The 22,128-nt window shown below is 36.1% G+C and overlaps 1 protein-coding gene across 4 annotated transcripts in view; it reads right to left on the reverse strand.

Moving 5' to 3' along the window:
• Positions 1 to 525: 525 nt before the first annotated feature.
• The window catches only part of OPA1 (OPA1 mitochondrial dynamin like GTPase), a 59,063-nt gene continuing 37,460 nt past the window's right edge, over positions 526 to 22,128 (reverse strand). For all 4 annotated transcript variants that reach the window (XM_050902211.1, XM_050902209.1, XM_050902210.1 and 1 more), the window contains 3 exons: positions 21,309 to 21,419; positions 3,324 to 3,401; positions 526 to 2,783 (listed from right to left, as the gene is read on the reverse strand). In XM_050902211.1, the coding sequence (XP_050758168.1) occupies positions 3,337 to 3,401; positions 21,309 to 21,419 (176 nt within the window). In that variant the 3' untranslated portion in view covers positions 526 to 2,783; positions 3,324 to 3,336. The remainder of the gene's footprint in view (positions 2,784 to 3,323; positions 3,402 to 21,308; positions 21,420 to 22,128) is intronic.

Genomic DNA, 22,128 nt, shown 5'->3' on the forward strand with positions numbered 1-22,128 from the left:
CTGCTTAACATAGCTACAGCTAACAATCTAGTAAGATACTCCTTACAAGGAGCAATTTTGAAGTGGCCAACTAAGAACACTTAAGCCCATTTTTACTTCTGTTAAGTGATGCTAACTTACTAGTAAGATAAGCACAACTTGCCATAACTCTTCTTTCCTCTAACCTTAATATAAAATCCCATAAAAACCAGCATAAAATTACCTGTTGCTTATTTGTCAAGACCATTTTTGGTTAGTTTAATCATGAAATCAAGTTAATGTAGAGTTATAATTCTTCCCTGATCCTAACATGCCCACGTCTGCAATTTAAGCTTTGTGGAGCAAATATGCAGCACCTTCAATACTACAGTTTTATGGTGAATACTTTTTTTTTTTTTTCCAATTGACTTTGTAAAATTTTTCTTCATCTAAAAGAAAAAGAAAGAAAAAAGATATATTCCTGAATTCATGGGTTGGTAAGCTGACTGCTCTATAATTCTCAAACCCATTGACCCAGTAAGCATGTTTATTTTAAATGCACCTGAAACTAACACTCCATAACCAGTCTTCATTTATACTTTGAATATCAGTTCATTATCTAAACTTCCAGAGAGATAAGCTTTCAATATAATGATTTTTCATAAAACATCTTTGTCTAAATGTATTACATAAATGATAATCATTAATTTATATAGTAAAAGATAACACTTAGTACAGTTACCACTAACTTGGTGCTGACACAGCACTTCCAAATCAGACATTTTAATATCATTAACAGTGTACTTTTTCACAGTTTAACAAATGAGAAAAAGAAGGCCAAAGTGACTTCTGAATTAGGTGCAACAGCACTGTGTTCAAAACCCACATTTTATTATTCCTTCAGTTACATTTTTATTCAATAAATACCTAGTTTTCATGGAATACATCATGCTAAGTCTTAGATGAGCAGCACAGAGAAGTTGGAACTAAAACTATAGGAACATCACACTAAAAGAGATGAACGCTGGGCCACTGGATGCGACATTTTGCAACATTTACATTACACAGAAGTTTCAAACAGTGATCTCTAGGTAAATGCAAAAGTACTTTTTTTGTTGTTTTGGGGGTTTTTTTGTTTGTTTTTTTACAAAGAGGGATTTAACACAAGTACAGACTTATTTCACTTGCTATACAACCTAAGGACTCTGCCTTCAGAATTGTGCAAATTTACATTTCTGAAATTATCTTCAGAGAATGATGATGACACAAGCCATTTTTTCATTCTCAAACACTCATTTTCAGGAAGTAATTTTAAACAGAAAATCCCAAAACATTCAGTCAGATCACCTTGAAATATTTAACCTTTCAACACCATTTTATGAATAGCTCTATGTTAACTTTTTGTCCACTTGACTAAATATTTTATGTCTGAACATCTGGGGAACATCTTACCAAATTCTGTATTGTTTCCTCTGAGAGCAAACAGAAACAGTATCTGTTGGAAAATGTTCAGATTCCCCTCTTTTAATTGCCACACATCAAAATCAACAGCCTTTTCAAAAGGAAAAAATAAACCTAGGTCAATTTTTCAATGTACATAATCAGACAACTGCAAAACAAACTGTTTGAGGCCTAATATCTTCTTCCACAGAAGTATTCAGAAGTGTATCCAGATCATTTGTGGCAAAGTGTGGGCAGAAAAATATGGTGGTAATTAATCACCAGGCACCTATGATACAGAGCCTATATCATGCTTAAATTTGTCAGAAGTGACATTTCTATGGCAAAACCGAAAGGCAGTAAAAGAAAGACTACTTACTATATTTACTATACTGAGTAATAGAAATCAAGTGGGTGTGGAAGGACCTTGTGCATAACATTCTTATAAAAGCAATTTTGGTCTTACAGTAGCTATTAGAAAAATGAAATTAATTATATTTTTCCTTTTTTAGTTAAGGAGGTTGGACAAGTTGGAATTGTACAGAGTATCTTTCTACATTTCACATGTACTCAATCAGGTTACTTTGTACCTATGGTGAAGGGAGGAGTTAACAAGGAAATCAGAGTCTGTGCAATCCCAGAAATGAAATGTAATCAGCTATGATTCGAGAGTAACAACATATATTAGGAAAGAATGGGTAAAAGGAGCAGCTGTTGACATTATTTCCTGAGCCAAACCTTTTAAGGTGTCAGTGAATAGCAGTCTGTACTTTCACTTGAAAGCACTACAAGAATTGCTTGGATGATGTCTCTCAAGAGTTTAGGAGTTTAACAAAATCCACAACTTCCTCTCAAGATCTCAATACCATGCTTTTAAATCTGTACCAGAGTGACCAGAGAATGCTTCAACACAGAGCATAACAAATATAAATGGCATTACTTAGAAGGGCGTTTTAATGTACATACAAATACAAAACTTTATGTCAAACTCTCAGGATCATTTGCAGGCAAGAAAATGACAACAGATAAAATCATTTTATGAATCTGATCCAGCTCTACCATACAAGACAGATGACAAAAATAAAAGCTTTTTTCCTTTCAGGAAAAAAAAACAACCTTAAATGTACAACTTCAGCAAGCTCCCAAGCTATCTCATTGACACGCAAGTCAGATTCTTCTGTCATGTGCATGTAGCTTCAAAAATTAAAAGAGCAGGTAGATTTTAACTGAACTTCTCAATCCCATGAGACATTATTTTCTTTCTCCTCCAACATTTCAGGATGCTCCCCAAAAGACAGGAAAGAGAATGGGACACAAAAGCCATTTCTATTCAGTCTTCTTTGTGCAAGGTATCCTGGAAAAGGCTGCATTCTTGTGTAAAGTTGCTGTTGAAACAGAAAGGAGATTATTTTTAAAATGTGTGCAAATATATGACAGCACTTAGGTTTATGTTTTTGAGAATTAATAAAGAAGAAAGAAATTTAGAAATTACCTGCATGCAAGTATTTTTGCTAACAATACACAGTGCCTTTAAGGAAAAAAAAAAACCAACCAAAATGCTTTTATAGACAAGAAAAGTGTTCCCTTAATTTTGATCCAGCTAGCTATGCCTTCTTTCTCTTAATAGATAAAAATAATGAGCTGGGAGTAATCAAACAGCCTACAGTGTTTCACAATATCTGAGTAACTAGCCAGTAACTGTATTTCTACTAAGTTTCATATTTGCTTGTGGTGTAAAAGCCGAAAGAATAGATCTACAGATTAGAAGCAAGAAGCAGCAGCAGCAGCCAGGCACCGGAATAAAACAAAAAAGAATTTTCACAAAGTCTGTAAGAAAACACGTGCATCTAAAAGAAATGGATAATAATTTTATACTGAACAATGAGAAAACTGTAGCAATCTTTCTATGATCTAAACATGATTACCTGCTTGAACAATCTACTTTTCTTGATGGAGGGCTTCTATGAAGGCTTCAAGTTTTTCCTGGATTTCCCGAACTTTTTCTGGAGGAATTAAAAAGATCACTGTTCAAATACCTACTACTTAATTGAGAGCATGCCCAGAAAGAAAAAAAAAACCCAACAACAACAAACAAAACACCTCAAACCTGCAAACATGAACTATGCATTTACTTTCTTAATTACTAAGATTTAGAACATTTTTCTACATCAGAAGAAACTAAACACTGTCCCATTTGAAGAACTTCTACAAACATATTTTATAATTATCATGCTAATTTAATAATTCAGAAAATTACCAAAGCAATCCAATACTAGAAATGTTGTATTTCAAAAAACTGCAATTTCCATTAGATCATGCACAGCAGAACTACTGTACACCTGTTACATGTAGGGAGTTGTTATCTTTTAAATAATGCCCACTAATCCCTTTCTCTTTTAACCAAATATCCTTATTCTCCACAGCAAGTGCCACAAACCCTACTAATCATTCTAAAAAGAGTTGAAAGCTAGTGCCCTTTCAGCAGGGAGAATTTCAGGGAACCAAATGTCAGTATTCAAGACACCTATTCAAAAGGGCATGCAGAATGTTAAAAATGTTTAAAACTTGCACTTTATTTCCTTGCATTTCAGTAGTAACCAGATGGATGTGGGCAGAATCTTATTTTATATAAATACTAAAGCTGGGATTTTATTTCTCTACAAAAACACGACTTGAACACAACTACAAAGAGTTACTGAGAATGAAAAGGCAACATTGATTGGGAAAAATTCAGGGGTTTAGGCATTTTTCCACTCCTTTCTCAATTCCATACAACACTTGTCATCATATAACCTATTTGATTTATTAAATTGCTTATGAAGCAAGATTTAGAACATAGCTGGAATCCAAAGCCTGCGAGATTTCCTGCTTCTCTCTCACCACATCCTCATTTGAAGCTCCTTCTGTGTGTGATTATAGCCACGAAAAACACACACTTCAGAAATATGAAGGAACAGGGGGAGAGCAGTAGGACAGACAAAAATAAGTTAGATGAGCATAAACACAGACAAATTTTTTTTTTTTTTTCAAGCTAAAAATACTATTGGATTAAAGCCGTATGTTCCCTTGTATGAGATACAAGGTTTGAGCTTTTTTTTTTTTAAATCTTTTATTAATGTTTTCTTCTCTTTAGCAATACCATATGTTATAAACTTGCTTTGCTGAGCTGAAATAACAGCAAAACAGAAAGAAAAATAAAACAATCAGCCTCAAATGGGATACATAAGCATGAGTGGGGGAACAAAAAAATTAACCTCCAAAGAGAATGCTGTAAGAATGTGGCTATGGGAGCTAAAAGTTTCATCCAGTAACAAAGTGACAATCCCACAGACAGTTATGAGATCTACTTTAGAGTAATAATAATAAAAACGCAACAAAACTCTGTAGTCCTATTCTAACAGAAGTAGCGACTTTTAGTTAGCATTTGAAATAAAATATGGAAAATAGCCTGCATAAGGATGAAGTCTCAATCTTATATCTTTATCATGCAATTCTTAGGTGACAAAGGGCAAGCCACTTATACTTTCAACACTTCAGTGTCCCCTTCCCCAATGGTGCTTATCCACACACACAGACGTTCAGTGAGGCTGAATCACACTCCTGAGTCCTAAAGAAAACACCAAAGAACTTTCTTGAATTTCAGCTGATTTTGGTTTTTTAAAGTACTTTGATATTAAATGAAGATTACAGCCAGTGTGAGGGCAAAAGCCGTATCTTGGAAGTTAAGAAACATCAGTAGCTGATTCTTACCAGGAAAAAAAAATAAACAAAATAAATAAATAAAAAAAAAATCCTTGATTCAGTTCAGCAGAGAGAATCTTTGAAAGCTGCCAATGAAAAAAAAGTAGTCCTATGATCACTTCTCCTTACTAAGCACATTCAAAGCATTTTCATTACTATCTTTTTAAATAAAAAAAGAATATGTATTGTTTGCATGTCAGTATATAAATCTCTTGTGTAATGAAAACATTAATTCTATGGCATTTATTTAGGCAACTACTTAGGCTTGGCTTCCAATACTGATGCTCTATGTATGTTTATAAAATTAGCCTTTGAAACGATGTCTTACTATCTTGGACAGAGTTAACATATTTTTGGAAATTATTAATCCTGGACCTCACTCTCCAAAATGAGCAGCAGTTGCCAGTGATAACTGGAGATTAGCTCTCACGATCCAGAAGATCTCTTCATGTTGTGCTTTCAATAGCTTTATTTTTGATGTGGATTTTTTTTTTTTAATTGCTGTATGCCTTCCCCAAGTATGTTTTTTATATTGATCAAGCCATTAGACTCAGTGAAAGCAGGCAGATTTAGCAGTATTAAATGCAAATATTTTCCCTTCTCAATCTCTTGCTAATGAAATATTCCAGTCCTGAAAATTAATAGCATCAGCAAAAATCTATAATTATTATTTCACCCTTAAAAAAAAAGGGTTGTGCCACCAAAATCTATTTTAATTTTCTGATTAGGCACATTAAAATAACAGGATAGCAAATATGTATTCCACCAGAATATACTGAATCAGCTGTGTTTGCTCAGAGAACAGACATACTAAAATTGACTCCATATTATGAGCACTTTATTAGTTTTTATACTTGGACTGAATTGAAATGATTGCTTAACTGTAATAATTATGAGGTCTTGAGGTAATTTAATACTTTGAAAAAACATGCTATCTATTCTTAAAGAACAGTTACAATGACTGCCAAATAGCTGCAATTATTCATGCTTTACCTTGTATTCTTAGCAGTAGTAAAGCCTTTTGCAGCAGCAGACCCCAGCTAAGCTGTAACATTTTCCCACAAGTCCATTCTGTAGCACAGAGAAGCAGTCTGCTAAATTGGTTTACTTTTTAAATAGGCTAATGGCAGAGTTATGCATTTACACAACAGTAATCTTAATAAACCAGTAAATACAAATGCTCGGGCAGAACTCTTCTAATGAGTGCAAGCGCAGGGTCTGCAATTCTGGGGTAACTGCCCATAGTTTCATCAGCACCATGTGACATTGCGTCTGGGACAACAATGAATTGTTACAATTCAAGAGTCAGATGTTACCCATCTTTATTTGGGGAAGTTCTCTCCTCTGTGAAATGCACAAGCCGTGTTACCACATTTGCAGGGTTTTGATTGACACTTAGATCAAAATATTAGTGGCTTACACTTGTAAATTACAGGACATTTTGTTTTAAGGAAGATTTGTCAACATGCCAAACCCAGAACATCATTTGGGTTTCAGATAAGAATACTTACTATACAAGTAAATTAAGGGATAGACAAAGGTGACCTGTTGCTCTTTCTAGGTTTGTTGATACTGTGTTTTTCCATGTACAAGTAAGCCACAGATTAAAAGCATTCAGCTTGCTAGCAAATTATTTTTGTAACAGGTTGAACTACCCCAGCACTGTTATACAATGCTCCAATATCACAGACGGTTGTTAAAGTACTACACTCTTACTATACAGTACTGCAGAAGTTTAAATATATACTAATTGCTTACACTGGATTCTAGAAAGATGACATGGTCTTTGGTAGTTTTAATGCAGACCTGAAGTTACAGATACGTAATTCTTCCAGCAACTGTTAAAGAGTGATCAAAAATCAAATGAAATCAATGAAGAACAACTGTAACTAAACCCTTGTTTCCATCTTTAGAACAGTAAAATTCACAGGCCTAGGGGCAATGAATGGGTATTCTACTTCCCATTTACCCCGTGTTTACCTAAAAGATAAGCTGGTTCATACATCAACTCATTATGCCTCTTGATCTGGTCATGAATATTCCCATAATCCTCCCTCCATATCCCATACAACTTCACTGACAGAATGAGGAAATTCTTTATTCAGACGTCTTGAGATCCTCATTCATGCTCAGTCTCTCCTTATCTCCATATGAAATGATATTGCTACCCACTCATTTTCTTTTCATTAATCCTGTGATCCTAAATCTAAAAGGCTCAAAACCAGACTAATTGATCTGTAATGAGGATTTGGATACACTGTGAACACAGAAAGACGCAGCCATAGATGAAGTTTGCTTTTCCTAATATCATAAGCTGGTCAGAATGGAATCCCCTGAAATATTCAGTCTTACAAGGAGTGCTTGCTTACCGATTGCTGCCTTAGATAGCCAAACTTAGCTACTAATTAACAGTGCAGAAGCTGGGTAATCACTGCTAAAATGAAACAGCTAAAGTAAGGTATCAAACGAATCTCCTGAGGTAAGGCCAAATAATCTCAAAATAATATTAAACACAAATTACAAAACCAAAGTACATTACTGATTTATTTCAACCATGCTCTAAGTAGCAAGAAAAAGTTTTCTAGATGTTTTCCAACTGCATTAATTGGTTTAATAAAAGATGTGGCCTCTGCCCACAAAACCTGTCTTGCTTATGCTTCTGAAGATAAATGAATTTTGAGACATTCAAATCATACATACTCACCTGTAAAAAACCAGTGGTTTTAGCACAGAATTTTAAAGATGTTCATGTCTGTCTGTGCCACAACAGGGAGAAAACTGCTTGAGTATTTTAGGCAAATCAAAAAACTTTCCCTTCCCCTGTTTACAAGTTTGCACATATGACATCAAATTTCAGTTGCAGCACCAAGAAAAATTGTAAAATCTTTCTGGACACAGATCCATCTTTATTCTGTACTTTGATGAAACTTATAGCATGAAACAACCACGATAAAAATGTGTTAATACCTCATTATAAATCCTGCTGTTCAACATTAAAGTGATTTCTACCTCCAACTAATGTTTACATGGCTTTGATATTTGAAAGCTCATGGTTGTTACTCCTTTTGCTCTGGATCGTGCTTAGACTTTAGTGTGTGTGCTGTTCTCCGCCCCCCCCCCCCTTTTTTTTTAATCTTCCTTCCTTTCTTAATCCCTTCCTTGCCTATGAACATTCTCACTGCTTGCTGTGCTACTTGTATGTTATGGTTAATTAACCATAGAGGCAGAAATGTTGAATTTACTGCTGCAAATGCATCATCTTTCCTCTAGTAAAAAGGAAAGCCAGGTCTGTAGTCAGATTTCATCAGAATGCCCAGAAGCACACCATTAAAAACTGGAAATGTCGATCCACAGTTTCCTATTGAAAGTCGAATTTTAGCTTAGGGCTAAGACACAAACCCCATAGCTGTATACAACCTCCCATGAACAGTCAGGTGGGGGGGGTCACGAAATAATCTCTTCGGAGTTCAGCCTTTTGTACCACATTCCTGGATTTTCTAAGGGCCATGCAAAAGCTTTACTTCTTGTTGAAATAGTATGAGGCAGCATGCTCACTGCCACTCCAAATAATGCCCCAGAAAGCAGACTTTCCACCCACAGTTACAAGACCTGCATCAACATGCTTTCTCATGTCTCACACAACCACAGCCTAACAGCTACTATAATTTACTGATCATTGCAAGGTCATGTCCTGCTGAATTTTAGAAAATCCTTTGAAAACCCATCACGTTTTTTGCCAGTTTCCTCTTGTTCACATGCCATATTTTCCTCTGGATGAGGCCAAGAGGAAAGCTAAAGTTTTAAAGGGGGGGGAAGGCAAAACCACCCAGGCTGCCCTTAAAGAGACAGAACATCATTTATCAGCTGCAAAGACAGATTTATAAGTAGAGGGCCGCCTCTGTTCCTTTAAGGCTGCAAAACAGATGGGAAGTGAATGGACAGTCAAAGGGTCAAGAAAACACATGGGAGGTGCTGCTTGTCTGCTGTATGTATGTTCCCAGCACAAGAAAGAGGTCAAGATTGTAACTGCATGGCTGGGTGCTGGAAAGGCCTTTTCTTTAAGCTGTTACAAAGACAAATGCTGTTCCTCATCCTGCTGTCAAACTGCTATAAATATTGGTTTGTCAAGAGAGTTTCAGCAGCTAAAAGTTTTTTAAAAAAGGCTGAGCTGGAGGATGAATCATATGAATGATTCTTAAACAATTAGCTCATTAGTGTAATAAAAGCACTGCAGAACCCTGAAAAGTTTAAATGGAATTTATAATAGTTCATGTAGTAAATCCATGAATCATTAAAAATATACAGCCTTTAAAATGCAAGCTTGCAGAAAATAGCTAGCATACTCTTCTGTTACTAGTAGTTAGACTGAATGAAGATGCTAACTGATGCTACATCGTAGCAGCTTTCCTTTATTGTTACAAAATGTTTCTTACATGTATTGCAATCTATAATGAGATCTGAATTTGCAGCCAGTTTAATTGAGTTCTTTCTATAAATTCTGACTTCAAAGTATGCTCACTGGAATGGGATAATTATAATACAAAATGTTGTACATACATTTATAAATCAGGCTTCCCCTCTGACATTTAAAGCTAGACATCCACCATTATATTCACCAGAACTACTGACAACTTTTCTACTTGCCTTAAATCCCTTTGCCATCCTGAGATAAAAGGTATTTTAACCTGAGCGACATCTAGAATACCTGTACTCCAGTTATCAGTTCCAGAAAGACAATGAGGACAGGGACATGCTCTAACTATCCAAGTGAGATGCTTTCATTATTAAATAGACGAAGATAGTATTTCAGTGTCCTCTCAGAAATATATATTTTAAACCCTAGAACAAGACAAGGCGCTAAACATATTATTTTAATATCACTATTAAAATCTCCAAGGGTCAGTCAACATATCAATTTCACGGATATGAGTTCATCAACAACTGCCTGCTGGTGACCTGGTTGAAAAATCTCCTTCTGCATGGCATTAACAGGAGAAAATATCACGGAACCTGTTTCCTACAAAGACATATATACAACGTACATTTTTTCTTTTCCCTGTTGTAGGTGAATCCACCTCTAAACCAGAAAAAGATCACCTCCAGATTGTATCTTTAGCCTGCTGTAGAAACATAATAAAATCTTAGTCTTAAGAAGTCACTTTAGACAGGAAAAAAATAAAAATCACAGCTGCCATCACTGAAGTCACTTTTGTTGCAAGTATTAATATCATATTAATTATTAATCCCTGCATATCATATCTAAGCAAAGCTATCAGCTGCCTGTACAAAATAATATCACCTTTATTTCAGACTAAAGATAACCAGGCAGCAGTAGAAGAGAGCTTGTCTGAAAACACTTCAGCTTTTTTTACAAGGTATTGAGCATTGGAATGTTATTTTATCATTACTAATAATGCTTTTTAGCACCAGACACAGGAATTGTGCATTGTGCTGATGAAATCGTAGATTACTAATCAATCAATGTCTTGATCTATAGCTGCCCCAGATTCATGAGCGAGACCTCTGCAGCTTAATGAAATGGCTTCGGCAACACATTTCACCCTCCTTAGTTGAACAGAACAGAAGCTGACTGTATTTCTTGGAGCGGTCCCCAGGGCTCCTCAGGCTGGCAAGCAGGAAGTCTTTCTGTCTCTGAGATAGCATATGAGAACTGAGGTATGGGGCTGAAGCAAAAGTGACAACTATGTAGACTACTGACTTTATACAAGGTATGTTTCTATGGGCTATTACACATCAGTCTCGCTTGTCTACAGAAAAGAAACTAAGTATTACCAAATTGCGATGTGAGGTCACAAACTAGTACACATTTCTATACTGTCATTAAGGTTAGCTTAATATACAAATGACTACTAATCTATATTAAGCTGCAAGTTTATGAGAGTCACAATGCCTGCAATTGCAAGGTAGGACTTCAGGCACCTTTCAGTCCTCTGTCTCTACCTTAGATTTTTAATTAAAACTGTTCTAATAACTCAATCTTTCAACAGAATTTAGCTGTGCTGCTTACTGGACAGCTAGAAGGAGCTTAGTAGCAGAATGACAAGGCAATCTCATAAAACAGACTCACATCTTGAATCAGACTTATGGACACAGAAAGATTTAATTTCCAAATCAAAACTGTTAAGCTAGAATGAATCAGAACATGATGATGCTTAATATTTTGGGTGGAAATAGCGAAAAGTATAAAGGCAAACCAGAAATATTACCCAATGATTCATCCAGTGATGTAAAAAAAAAATTAACTTTTTCTTATGCAAAGGACATATACAGCTATAAAGGTAAATTACTTACGTAAAAAACCTTAAGGCTACAAAACTGTAAAGAGACTTTAACATAAGAAAACTGATACATATTGGTTCTCCACCCAAAATAAAGCATACTCAGTAGTTAACTAGTTAATAAAATAATATGCTATCAGGACTATTTATGTGAAAGTCTCTCTAAAATACGATGTCGGAAAATGAAATGGTGATGAGATAAATTTTTAGATCATCATAATAATAATAAACTTCATTTCTGATAGTCAGAAACTTAAGTCATCATGCCCTGAAGAAAAACAGGTTGTTCTATTATTTTTTTCTTAGTTTGTTATCATTCCTAGCTGAAAATATTTCCTTCCCTTTTGTTTTTATATGGGCTTCCAAATTAGAAGCCAAGTGGAGTCCACTACAACATTAACAATGTGCAACATACACGACACCGACTTCTCCAGCTTTTGGAAACGTGAATGTTACACTCCACAGTTCCATACTAGTTCAAAACAAATACATATATTGGTTAGTTCAAAAGTTTGCATTTATACAAACAGTAATCTCTCCATGATAAGTACTTATTTAAATTTTGATGAGTAGGTACCCTCATAAGCTACCAGTACTAAAAAGAAAATAGCATCCAATTAGATGTGTTGATCCTTGCATCATTAAGGAAATTTTAGGAAAAAAATAAATTTGGCAGACAACACCAGAATGACCCTGAAGTACAAGACGCATGGGTCTAGGGTAAGATTAACAGGCATTAAATATGTCATTACTCATGTAGCAGTTTATCATTACTTTTCAATGTCAACTTTAAGTGATAGGCTTCGCTTAGTCAGTGACAAACGTGCTGAACTTTGTAAGGATCCATTTTAGAACCTGGACATCAGTGCCTAACTCTTCATCAATAACTTTAAGAAATCACAGCAGACACTCTTTGGTCATCTGGGATTCTTAAGTTAAGTAAACCATCACTCCATCACAGGAGGTTTACAAGTGATGTATGTTCTCCCTTGAGGATTACTTCCCTCTCTGAGAAGATGCAGCTTTTTAAAGCACTTTCTGCCATGACACAAAGCAGGAACTACCTTATCTGCACTTTGACACAGACCGTCCTACACATTCTTCTGGTTTTAATTCATTAGTTTCGTGCAGCTGCCCCAAAACTCAGAGAGAGACTAAAAAAACTTAAACATTCAACCAGCGTCTTTCATGTCAAAGCACACTTGCTTGGGTTAATTTCATAAATTATCTACATGGAATTAAGAACACGATAATCATGCAAAACCAATTAACTTGCATTCTAACAGAGTACCAGAAACTTAGCAAATCTACTAAAAATAATGGGATGCATTGTTGTTGACTTGCTCATGTTCAAAGGCAGGGGACATGGAAGACACGACCGCACAGACTGATTCCAAGCACGTTGCCCCCTGACTTCCCGTGTCACGGAGCACCGGGACCTCTACAGAGCTCAGAGGCAGCACAGGAGTCATACTGCCACCAGCACACTGGTGACACCAGCACAAGCTTGAACTCGTTAGACAAAGACAGCCTACACGAGCACTTTATTTGACTGACTGAGAACTGGGCAGAAATGAATGTGCTCTAAATGACAACCAGCCTCTGATAAGATGCAGGCCATATTAATGTCCTGGGGGAAGCTGCTGGCAGGGTACTGTGAAGACAGCAGCTACCCTGCACATGCTTAGCAGAAGTTGGAGATCTGTTTGGTAATTCCCAAAGGGAAATGGCGGCTCTGCTTTTGTCTGGTTAGAAGGCCACAAGATCTGCTGGTGTAACGTCCTGCCAGCTCAGGATCAGACTGTAACTGAGTGCTCCTCACTGCTACGACCAGCTGAAAGGAGCAAAGCAAGACTGCTGCCACCTCTGTGAATCATCTCACAACTATGAAGTGACCATATTTTTACTTATGTAGCTTCTAAAACTCCAATATTTAGGCATCGTGGAAGAAAATAACCGTAATTCTGCAGGTTCTAATAAAATTACTCCTCCATTTGGATTTCCAAGGATGCTTTCCTCTGTCCCATGTCTGTCTTTGAGCAGCGGGGACGACATCTGGGCTCTACATTCAAATATCTTCAAAATTATACCATTTTTCCCTGTATCTTGTCAACATCAAAACCCATGTTGGTTCTGAACAAGCACCTTAAGGATCGATTTAAGGACTACTAACCACTGCCTTGTGAGCTGTTTTGTCTGCCTCTGGTTTCTAAGGAAAAATTACCTAAGATCTGCTTATTTGAGAGATCTTTCCCCCTACAGCTGAGCTTTGCCCTCTATGAAATGCTGTGACCTTTTAAAAAAGTTGAAGCTCATAATAGAAGAGAAAATGGAAGCAAAGGCTTTAGAAAGCCAAGTCAAAGCATGATTTTAAGGAGCACATGTAATCAACAATGTAATGTAGGACAGAGGTCAAATCAAAATAGTGTTGACAGTCATCTCAATGGACTGAAATTTAATTAGGCTACAGTAACGACCACAATATAGGATTAGTATCACCCAGCATTTTTATTCTGCAGCTAACAGCAATGAAAGAAAAAAAGAAATGTAACCACTGAGCAAGTCATTATCAGCAAAGCACTGCTCACAGACTTTATCCCCAACTTTGCATAAATGCGTAACAAAAAAGGAGACTCGCTTGGATTTAAATCAGTTACATACAACACACATGACAGCGCCCACTCAGCTTAGCCAAATACATCACAGAAATTCCAGATCCTGAGTCAGCAGCTTGCATATGGAAGTACCAACCTTAGCTAACATTAGCTTTCTAATTCCATTAAAATGGCAAGTTTATTATATGCATATATGATATTAAATCATTCATGCTCAAAGTTTGCAAAAGGTTTACATTCAACACTAATGGATTCAACATAAGAGGAAAAAGTAAGTTAAGAATTTAATGCAGTGACTGTAAAGCAATGACTTTAGATATAAAACTTTAAAGTATTTTACTGTAACACTGGTTTATTTAGTCTTTATATGTTTTAGTCTTTATAAGAAAATAATTAAGTCCTGCAAACTGCTACATTTCATACCTTACAAATGTGTGACAGAATTTAAACAAATGGCCCTAAGCTATCTTTTCTTCATGTGAGGGCTCACTCCTCAAAAGTTTCAATAAGCTTTTGTGCAGAACGAAGTCTCAGCTAGCCCATGACACCTGTACAGGTGTCAATATTACTGACAAATGAACTTGGAGGCTGACCCCTTCACATATATATCTCGTAATTTCAGGATCAAGTTTCCACAGGCATTCCGCAAGTCTCTTCCCACCTCCTGCCAATGACTCCCTGTGTAAATGCACATGGTTTTACTTATAGTTTGGTGAAGTTCTGGGTTTTCTTTTCCTTTTTTAACTTGTGAGGAAACAGGATATTGGATGAATAGTATGCTGACTTGGGAAAGATGCTTTGCATGTACTATCCTTATACGTGTTTATCCTGTGCACATAAAAGATGCCTTTGCAACATTCATAGTTTAGCTGTTTAAAAGGAATAAAGGAGAAGAAATAAGTGAAGATAAGAGCATGCATATTTCTTTGGGGTCTGTGAAATTTTATCTCTAGTGAAGTCAGTGGCAAAGCTCCTGCGGACTGCCTGAAGCTAGGATTCACCTTAAGTATTCAATGTACATGTGCACCACCTAGCATGTTTTAAATGCTACTGCAATATGAATATATGTAGCTTAGGTTTAGGATAAGATGCTAGAAGACCCCATTTCCTTTCTGAAATGATTAATGCATTTAGTTCATAACAGCTTTTTTAGTAAGAAAGCTTACTAAACTAATACTCTCCATGCAGCTGCTAATGAGAAATGCGTAACTGAGAAAAAATGACCACCCCTTACAATCTTCATAAATTATACGTCATACCAACAAACAAAAAACCAGAGAGTGGAAAACAAGAGGGACAAGGCTAGGCAAGTGCATCTTCCTCCCAGAGGAAAAAACCTAACATCCAAGAAATCAATGCCCACTGCCTAAGCCATGCTCATGCATCAAAAAGCAAGAAAAAGTAACCAGAGATGGGAGGCTTGGCACCAGCTCTGCTGCATGCTCATCCTCCCCACTCCTCCTATAAAGGCCATTCATTGCCATCTTGTGTTGGAAAGTTGTACGGCAACTTAATTACTGTACAAAGTTCACACTATTGAGGAAGTTTGCTTCGGCCCTTTATACAAAAAGAGCGAGTCCAGCAGAGTGGAATTCTGGAAACAATTAGGTAGTTCTGGGAAGCCTTTCACTGGGAGCGCAACATTAAAAAAAAAATTGCCATGTTAAAAAGTAGCCTACAGAAAGTTAGGACTTATCCACATGCTATCAATTTTGCATAGAACTATAGGTATTTCTGCTGAAATTACTACTCCTTCATTTGTGTTAAAAATAAAACAGCAGAAAAGATATTATTTATCTTGAAATCAAATTCTTTCACCTATGTATTCATTTTTTTACCAGGGAAAAAAAAAAAATGTATTACCCAATACTGAAAAACTTAATTAAAAAGATATAGTTCTAGGGAAGGTGTGACTTCAAAGAATTGTATTTTCATAAATAATCAACCCACTTTAGCATTGCCATCAAAAAGATCCTGAAACTCAGCAAATGCCAGCAGTTTTACAGTTTTCACAAATTTTGCAGAAAGAACCTCCCACTTTAAAATACATTTAAAATTTAAAAACTTTCAGTAAGTTCAGAGGCAGCCTGCATGAATGTTCATGTCAGTCACTTCAGAAAAGTTAAACACGAATACAGGAGAAAACAGTATGAACAAGTAAATACAGTAAAAGACTACTGATAGAATTAAAGGATATATACTGACTGATCCATCTTCTAAGGTATTGTAGAAACAAAGGGTGATCAATATTTTAAAAAAGAGAAAGTGGAAAAGCTTTATGTACAGCTACACACACTTGTGCATAACACAGCCATAGGTATTTGAAGGGACTGACTTGCCACCATTAGATACTAGATTTTCCCTCCAGGCACAAGCAGTGCCTTAAAGCCTGCAATACAAACAGGGCAGTCCTGACGAGGCATTTTTATGAGCGGAAATGCTCCTCTTAGAATATTAACGTTTACCATTGTACTTTTAGCTCCCTCTAGCCCATTTTACTTCTTACAGAACCTAACACATGGTATATTTAAGATACTGATTTAACTAAGCATATAGTAAAATATTAAATTGTGTGGAATATAAGTTTCAAATCAAAATATTTTGTCCTTCAGCAATGAGCACAATCAAGATGCATGTGCCAACTGGGAAGTAAATGTAATTCTTCCCATTGCTGATAAGGCTATCCAAGACAGGGTGAAAGGCCTGGGTATGTTCTTCAACTGACAGACAACTTTGGTGAAGAACTTCGATATAAATAATGCACCAGAGTTGTGAGGGAGGTTGTAAACAACTGCATTAAAACAGGTTCCTACCAATTACTGAATATGCCTGAAATACCCAGTTAGACATGTAACAGACAGCAATTTCCTCTTGTTTCTGTATTCTCAGCAAAACAATAAACATCTCAACTGCACCTACAGTTAAAAAACATGGCATGGAAAATGACTAGGCTGATGGGCTCTGAACTGGCTGTTACTTCTCCCAAAAGAACTTGGAGTTGTAGCAGAGAGTCCAGTGCAGCCATCAGCTCATTGCTCAGCAGCAGGCAAAAAAGGAAATGGACTACAAGGAATTACTGTAAAAAGATGAGATTAAAAACCAGAAAGCATCATAATGCAACTGTATAAATCGATAATGCAGATACATTTTGAATATTGTGTGCAGTTCTGCTCTTTCATCTGAAAAAGGGTTTAGTAGAACTAAAAAAGGGGAAAAGAGTGGCAAGGCTGATTGAAGCTATGAAACAATGTCCATGCAAGGAGCAACTACACAGATGAGAACTTTTCAAGCCAGGAAAAAGAAGAGCAAGTGCAGGTAGCATAAATATCTATGAAGTCATGAGTGGCACAAAAAATGAAGAGAGAAAGATTACTGAATGTTTTTCACAGTGCAAGAACTAAGGAGAACCAAATGAAACTGGCAGGTGGCTCAAAAACAAACAAAAGGAAGTACTTTTTCACACAGTGTGTAGTTAAACTCTGGAACTAATTGCCACAGGATGTTGCAGATGCCAAAGTTTACATGAGTTCACAAAGTAATTGGAGAAATTCACAGGAGGAAAAAAAAAACCTCCATGAATGGCTATTAATCACAAAGATATTACCTCAGGATTAGGAAATCTTGGAACCACAGACTGCTAGATGCTGAGAGAGCATACCAGGCAAGTACTCCTGTATACTTAACCTGTTCTTATGCTGTTCCCTAAGTACCCACACCTACTCATTGCCAGGGACAGGACACTGGGATATACTGACCACGGGCCTCTTTCAATACAGATATTCTTATGGATTGATTGCATTTTAGGACATTTTTAAAATCACTTTTTCCAGTTCAGCTATTCATTTTCTGCTCTGCCCCTTTTTGTATCTTACGATCCTTTCTTCCAGATGATCTCTAGTCCTAGGGCTTCTTTATTTCCATAAACTTAGTAATTGTTCACTGGTACAAGTATCATGATGATACTTATAAGGAGTACATTTACATTACATTTAAAGCCTTTTTTTGAAGAAAAAGTAACCTTCAGTAAATTATAAAATATGTCATTTGTTAGAAACCGTTCAAAAGATCTGTTTACACTTTTTAAAATATCTAGAATAAAACCTGAGAAGTAAACACTGAGAAGCAGCAAGACTCAGGGCCTAAAGGTTATCAAGGAACATTCATATATAGGGTTAAAATACCATTCAAGGCTGTAGAATACAGATAACCAAACCTGCTCAAATAAGTTTTGAGTCTTATATGAGCTCTCATTATAAGACTGGGTCACCCATGTTAGAAACAGTTTGACATTAACCAGTACCCTGAACAAACAATAAAACAATTCCAGTGCTTCAGCATTAAAAGACTGATGCAACAGAAGTGAGACAATGTTGCCACATAATCAGCATCTAGAGGAAGCATCCCAACCTCAGGTATATAAATAATTTAGATTTACAAGTACAGTTTCCAATCAGGAAGCGAATCCCAGCCTCATATTTACAAATTTAGACTGGAAATTAAAAGACCATTCGTAACCATCAGAGGAATGACATCCTGGAACATGTTTTCAGTATGAATAGCGAGCCCCAACAAGTTAACTGATTTAAAGATGGAGCTCAAGATATGTGAATGAGCTGGGTTACATAAACACAGCTGCCTGGAACAGAGAGAGACTGGACTTCATAATTCAGGAGATCCCTTCCATTCCATTCCTAATTAAAATACAGATACTTTATGAATGTGTGTTGTGTAAGTCAGGATTTTTTTCCTTAAGCAGAGTCCTGATCATCACTAAATGCTGTAAGTAGGAAATTACTTGTACAGCCATCTGAGAGTTCAATGCTCTATGCTATCAAAGTGTCTCAGGAGTATAAAAAAAAAAACCTGCACCACAGAAAAGCACTCTGTCCACTAAGGGAAAGGCAAAGAAATCCCTTTTTCCTGTCATTTGCCCATAAAAATTATAACCACTTAGCAATAAAAGCATGTGGAAAGTAGAGAGAACATTGCTGATTTGACTACAGAGCTAAGCAGTGGTAGGTTTAAAATCTTCCCATAGGTACAATAAAACAGAACATGTCATCATACATCGTTTTGTACTGAATAACAATTATTTCCTTAGAATAATGTGTGTGGGATCTGTGACCTCCTGAATCTAAAGAAACACAGTGCAGTGACAGTGTTTTTGCTACATAGTAATTTATGAAATGCATACTACAAACTTGAAGCATATATACTAATACACAGATACCTAGGATTATAAACACACAGACAGGCTGCTCTTACAGGTCTAGTCTTAGTCTACAAAATAACGATCCCAGCTGTTACTGCTTTGAAATGGGAGGTTATTCCTGATGCTGGTGAGAAGCAAAATTGACAATGCAAAAATTCCAGGTCAATTTCAGTGCAACATAAAGACAGATTAACTTAAACACTATGTATTTGCTAGTGCTCCTTTATTTTGTTTTGAAACATGGAATATTTAAGGATAAATCAAAATCACCAAGTTTTATTGTATAACAGTATTTGTTCAGGAAAAAAAATTAACATCCAGCATCAAAGCAAGAAAGCAAACAGCACTGCTCACTAATAAAAGGAGATAACTTCCTCATTAAATATCTGTGTCCCACTATGCAGGCTACCACTAGTTTTACCTCAACATATATATACAGAGAGAGGAAAAAGCCTTATTTTGTAAAACACATTCCACCCACTCTAAAAGAATGGCTACATGAAGGTTGATACAGGGTTTCAAAAGCAACACAGGATCTTTGGAAAGAATTATGAACCTATCATAAAAATTACATAGTCACACCAGCTGTTTCAGAGACCAGTCAAAAAACCCAGAAAATTTGCCCTAGATTCACTAAACCTCCTACTCACAATTCCAAAATACTATAGTCCTTTAGAAAGTGTTACAACAAATACCATAACTGATTGGTATTTTAATAACAATACTTCCAATAATAAGATAACACTTCCAATGTAACCAAACCAGCACTATCAAAAATAAATCCTTAGATTTTTGAGTTTATTGTAAGCAAAACATTCGTTTGATATGACATTTTGGACATAAAAAATGGAAGACACAATTCATGCTTAGGAAACTAACAGCAATTGAAGGCTCCTCTGTCCCACTGAACCCTGGATATCAGAACATTGCTAAATAAAAGAAGAAACACTGACCACAGCATTAATTTATTCTGAATTAAATATCCAAAGTCATATTTTAAGAGAAAAATCAGTTTCTACATCAAACACAAAATAAAGGTCTAAGAAGAAAGGTCACCTGTGATGTCAACATGCAGATATTTATATACCTACATGAACTTTATTTATCACAAGCTTTTTTTCTTTTCCCTTTTGCACAGCATTGTTGCTTTCCCCTACTCGTCCAGGTGTACAGCTACAGTTTAAGTGGAAGTCTCACAGAACAATAGCAAAATACTGCCAAAAAAATCAACAATATACGTGCAAGAGCAAGCCCCATCAGCTAAAAGTCAGTCTAAACCTTATTGGATGTGCAGGTAGACAACAGGAGTTTTACCTCAGCCTGGATTGTCCCCTTAAACTTTCACTGTTTAAAATCTTACTGTATTAACCACAAAACCCCTTAACACTTTCTGAGTGACTCAAAGCATTAAATTACTGTAATCCTTCTGAAAAGTTAAATCTGCTAGATTTTCTTCCTTGTTAAATCTCTTAATGTAATGGTCATCTCAGCTTAATAAGCACAACACATCAGATCTTCATGTCTGACAGGTTTTGTTTCTGTATACATGGCCTAAAATGAGCTGACCAGTAAGTCACGGGCATTTCCAGCTAATCTGTATTAAAAGTCAGTATTATCTGTGGGAAGGCTGCGTATTTCACCCAATAATTAAAAAAAGATGGGATCAAACCTCCTTACACAGTCAAGACTGAATCACCCAGAGACAGGTCTCTGAGGCGTGGTTAACCATGTTGTACTAGAAAAACAAGAACTTCCCTTTACAATATTACTCTGTTTTAACTACATTTCTCAATATACTGATGCAATATATTTATATCAGTGAATTTACATTTAGTGTAAATTATGTTGTTTTATCACACTATACTACCCATGACTACCTTTGAATCAGTAAGATCTGACTGTATACAAGAAAAATTCCATTTGTGATATTAATTAAATGCTAGCACATGAACAACCCATATCACATTAAATGTTCTCAAGGACAGTGGTCAGAATTTGCTTCATTTCAAGCTAGTTCCAAAACACTATAGAGTAGGTACTTACTGAGATCCTCTGCGAGCTGGACCCTCTTGCCAGTTAGAAGCTTCACCTTTTTTTCATTGTCCTCAGCAAAATCTTCAAGCACTTCCTTTACATTCTTCTCCAAGCGCCTTACTGTAAAAAAAACCCAAAACAACAAACCAACCAAAAAAAGTAAGTGGTAACACTTCTGCACCTGTAATGACCTAAGGACAAAATTTTGGGAAGGTGTGTTGGAGATGTAGTATATGTTACCAGACTAACTAACCTCATTGGAGAAAAGGCAAACTTCTGAACACATAAGCCCCTTGTTTGGGCCATTAAGACAGGAAATTCTTTGAGAAAGATGTTTACATTTCAAAGGGTATTTTCTCTCTGAATTAAATTATTATTGGATGACTTTTTGAGGGGGAGGTAAAAATATTTGTAGACTGCTTTGCTGTCTATTAAATTCAGCAGTTTCTTCTTTGAAACTGAGCGTCCAACAAATCTTTTATTGTAAGCATCATTGTCGCCTCCTTCTTAACAGTTATACTTTTGCTATCAACATCACCCTCATCAGACGAATCAAGGCCAAGTCAATTAAAGGTGAAAGATGGAAAAAGAAGTTGACGACAGCAGAGTGTGGTATTGACGGACTGATGACACAATCAGAGGGGTGTTGCTGTGTATACAAGGCTAAGAGGAATCAAAAGCTCTTTAAAGCAGTATTACATTCATCTTAACACTCATATCCTTGCCCTTCATTCTTAGATGGAGTACCTCCTAATGAAACTTCCTAATTTTCAGCCCACCAGTTCTCAATAAGGTAGGTGGTTTGAAGAGACAAGACCTAGCTTTCTAC

This window comes from Gymnogyps californianus, chromosome 10, assembly GCF_018139145.2.
Source record: "Gymnogyps californianus isolate 813 chromosome 10, ASM1813914v2, whole genome shotgun sequence".
Taxonomy (NCBI): Eukaryota; Metazoa; Chordata; class Aves; order Accipitriformes; family Cathartidae; genus Gymnogyps; species Gymnogyps californianus.